The 4,421-nt window shown below is 51.3% G+C and overlaps 1 protein-coding gene across 1 annotated transcript; it reads left to right on the forward strand.

Annotated features, from left to right (window-relative positions):
* The first annotated feature begins 218 nt into the window (after positions 1–218).
* On the forward strand, positions 219–803 carry LOC137323433 (dynein heavy chain-like). The gene has a single exon (XM_067986905.1). It carries the CDS (start codon positions 219–221, stop codon positions 801–803), a length of 585 nt encoding a protein of 194 aa, XP_067843006.1.
* Positions 804–4,421: the final 3,618 nt, after the last annotated feature.

Raw genomic sequence — 4,421 nt, forward strand, 5'->3', positions numbered from 1 at the left:
TACAGATAATTGAAGAGAGTCCACAGATAATGGAAGAGAGTCTACTGATAATGGAAGAGAGTCTGCAGATAATGGAAGAGTGTCTACAGATAATGGAAGAGAGTCTACAGATAATGGAAGAGTGTCTACAGATAATTGAAGAGAGTCCACAGATAATGGAAGAGAGTCTACTGATAATGGACGAGTGTCTACAGACAATGGAAGAGAGTCAATAGATAATGGAAGAGAGTCTACAGATAATGGAAGAGTGTCTACAGATAATGGAAGAGTGTCTACAGATAATGGAAGAGTGTCTACAGATAATTGAAGAGAGTCTACAGATAATGGAAGAGAGTCTACAGATAATTGAAGAGAGTCCACAGATAATGGAAGAGAGTCTACTGATAATGGAAGAGAGTCTACAGATAATGGAAGAGTGTCTACTGATAATGGAAGAGAGTCTGCAGATAATTGAAGAGAGTCCACAGATAATGGAAGAGAGTCTACTGATAATGGAAGAGTGTCTACAGATAATGGAAGAGAGTCTACAGATAATGGAAGAGAGTCTGCAGATAATGGAAGAGTGTCTACAGATAATGGAAGAGAGTCTGCAGATAATGGAAGAGAGTCTACTGATAATGGAAGAGTGTCTACTGATAATGGAAGAGTGTCTACAGATAATGGAAGAGAGTCTACAGATAATGGAAGAGAGTCTGCAGATAATGGAAGAGAGTCTACAGATAATTGAAGAGAGTCCACAGATAATGGAAGAGAGTCTACTGATAATGGACGAGTGTCTACAGACAATGGAAGAGAGTCAATAGATAATGGAAGAGAGTCTACAGATAATTGAAGAGTGTCTACAGATAATTGAAGAGAGTCTACAGATAATGGAAGAGTGTCTACAGATAATTGAAGAGTGTCTACAGATAATGGAAGAGTGTCTACAGATAATGGAAGAGTGTCTACTGATAATGGAAGAGAGTTCACCTGAAAGGGCAGACAGGACCTCGGTTTAAAGTCCCATCTGAAAGACGGCACCTCCGACAGTGCAGCGCTCCCTCAGTACCGACCCTCCGACAGTGCAGCGCTCCCTCAGTACCGACTCTCCGACAGTGCGGCGCTCCCTCAGCACCGACCCTCCGACAGTGTGGCGCTCCCTCAGCACCGACCCTCCGACAGTGCGGCGCTCCCTCAGTACCGACCTTCCGACAGTGCGGCGCTCCCTCAGTACCGACCCTCCGACAGTGCGGCGCTCCCTCAGTACCGCCCCTCCGACAGTGCGGCACTCCCTCAGTACTGACCCTCCGACAGTGCGGCGCTCCCTCAGTACCGACTCTCCGACAGTGCGGCGCTCCCTCAGTACCGACCCGCCGACAGTGCGGCGCTCCCTCAGTACCGACCCTCCGACAGTGCAGCGCTCCCTCAGCACCGACCCTCCGACAGTGCGGCGCTCCCTCAGCACCGACCCTCCGACAGTGCGGCGCTCCCTCAGTACCGACCCTCCGACAGTGCGGCGCTCCCTCAGTACCGACCCTCCGACAGTGCGGCGCTCCCTCAGTACCGACTCTCCGACAGTGCGGCGCTCCCTCAGTACCGACCCGCCGACAGTGCGGCGCTCCCTCAGTACCGACCCTCCGACAGTGCGGCGCTCCCTCAGTACCGACCCTCCGATAGTGCGGCGCTTCCTCAGTACCGACCCTCCGACAGTGCGGCGCTCCCTCAGTACCGACCCTCCGACAGTGCGGCGCTCCCTCAGTACCGACCCGCCGACAGTGCGGCGCTCCCTCAGTGCTGACCCTCCTCCCTCAGTACTGCACTGAGTGTTGGTCTGGATTTTGTGCTCGAGTCTCTGGAATGGGCTCGAACCCATGACCTTTGGAATCAGAGGTGAGAGCTGACACCCACTGAGACACGGCTGCCACAAAAATTGCAGGGTCTGAGTGTAAGGAAAACAGATGGTTGTGGTGTGGTGAACCTCTCTCCAGTGTGTGTCTCAATTGGCCAGAGATGAGGTAAGAAGATCTCATTATTGAGCTGTGTATTGAAGGAGTGCAGGTAGACGTGTGTTACGGGAAGTTTCTGAGATGCGTGGTGACTTGATCACATGGGAATATTTTGCGCCATGCCTGGGAGAAGTGTGACCTGTTGATCAATACGGAGTTCGGACTGATCAATTGGTACAGGCGCCTGAACAGCCGTTTCACTGTGGTTTCAGTCGCAGTTTCAGGCAGTTGTTAACAGTGAGTGATGTAAATTTCAAACTAATTGCATGGGACCTTACCGTCAGTAGAAACTGCCAATCACCAACATTGCACGCAAGAGGCCCAGAACAAGCCTGACTGAGGCCAGAGATACCCCACACCAGCAGATACCCCACACCAGCAGATATCCCACACCAGCAGATACCCCACACCAGCAGATACCCCACACCAGCAGATATCTCACACCAGCAGATATCTGACATGAGCAGATATCCCACACCAGCAGATACCCCACACCAGCAGATACCCCACACCAGCAGATATCTCACACCAGCAGATATCTGACATGAGCAGATATCCCACACCAGCAGATACCCTACACCAGCAGATATCCCACACCAGCAGATATCCCACATCAGCAGATATCCCACATGAGCAGATATCCCACACCAGCAGATACCCTGCACCAGCAGACACCCTGCACCAGCAGACACCCCGCACCAGCAGACACCCCACACCAGCAGATACTCCACACCAGCAGATACCCCGCACCAGCAGATACCCCGCACCAGCAGATACCCCCCACCAGCAGATACCCTACACCAGCAGATACCCCACACTAGCAGATACTCCCACCAGCAGATAACTCACACTAGCAGATAATCCACACTAGCAGATACCCCACACCAGCAGATACCCCACACCAGCAGATAACTCACACCAGCAGATACCCCACACCAGTTCATACTTTACACCTCGAGACAGCGAGTACCTGCAGATAAGCCATACCAGCATACACCTCTTACATGCTTATCCCAAACTTCGACATTCCCCAATCTCTTGGCTGTGAGTATACCCAAGCCCTGACTGCACTCTAGTTCCCTGTATACCTAAAACCTGCAGTACATCCAAACTGCTGAGTATACCCTACATCTCAGTAGACCGACACCTCAGTATACCTGCATCTCAGTATATTGTACACCTCAGCATACCTATATCTCAGTACACCTACACTTCAGTATATTCTACACCACAGTATAGTCCACACTGAGCATATTCTCCATCTCTATATACTTTATACCTGCGTGTACTCCATACAGGAGCACATTGTACACCCTACCATAAACTGCCCCTCAGTATACTCTACTGGATTACTGCACATCTGCGTATTCTCTACACATAAAAACTCAACTGGACCAAAGGGAGACTGAGGGAGGGGAGGAGTCCCCCAGTTTGATGGGAGACTGAGGGAGGGGAGGAGTCCCCCAGTTTGATGGGAGACTGAGGGAGGGGAGCAGTCCCACAGTTTGAGGGGAGACTGAGGGACGGGAGGAGTCCCCCAGTTTGAGGGGAGACTGAGGGAGGGGAGGAGTCCCCCAGTTTGAGGGGAGACTGAGGGAGGGGAGGAGTCCCCCAGTTTGAGGGGAGACTGAGGGAGGGGAGGAGTCCACAGTTTCAGGAGTGATTGAGGGCGGTGAGAAGGAAGAGGGCGTACAATGAAGGGTTTCAATGGTGAAGGGAGGTAGAGTGACGGGTTTCACTGGTGAAGGGAGGTAGAGTGACGGGTTTCACTGGTGAAGGGATGTAGAGTGAAGGGTTTCACTGGTGAAGGGATGTAGAGTGAAGGGTTTTACTGGTGAAGGGATGTAGAGTGAAGGGTTTCACTGGTGAAGGGATGTAGAGTGAAGGGTTTCACTGGTGAAGGGATGTAGAGTGAAGGGTTTCACTGGTGAAGGGATGTAGAGTGAAGGGTTTCACTGGTGAAGGGATGTAGAGTGAAGGGTTTCACTGGTGAAGGGAGGTAGAGTGACGGGTTTCACTGGTGAAGGGAGATAGAGTGAAGGGTTTCACTGGTGAAGGGATGTAGAGTGAAGGGTTTCACTGGTGAAGGGATGTAGAGTGAAGGGTTTCACTGGTGAAGGGATGTAGAGTGAAGGGTTTTACTGGTGAAGGGATGTAGAGTGAAGGGTTTCACTGGTGAAGGGATGTAGAGTGAAGGGTTTCACTGGTGAAGGGATGTAGAGTGAAGGGTTTCACTGGTGAAGGGATGTAGAGTGAAGGGTTTTACTGGTGAAGGGATGTAGAGTGAAGGGTTTCACTGGTGAAGGGATGTGGAGTGACGGGTTTCACTGGTGAAGGGAGATAGAGTGAAGGGTTTCACTGGAGAAGGGAGGTAAAGTGACGGGTTTTACTGGTGAAGGGATGTGGAGTGACGGGTTTCACTGGTGAAGGGAGGTA

This window comes from Heptranchias perlo, chromosome 7, assembly GCF_035084215.1.
Source record: "Heptranchias perlo isolate sHepPer1 chromosome 7, sHepPer1.hap1, whole genome shotgun sequence".
In the NCBI taxonomy this organism is placed as follows: domain Eukaryota; kingdom Metazoa; phylum Chordata; class Chondrichthyes; order Hexanchiformes; family Hexanchidae; genus Heptranchias; species Heptranchias perlo.

What these genes read in the sequence shown, in the direction of transcription:
- LOC137323433 (XM_067986905.1), top strand. Translation starts at nt 219, where the DNA reads ATGGAAGAGAGTCTACAGATAATGGAAGAGTGTCTACAGATAATGGAA.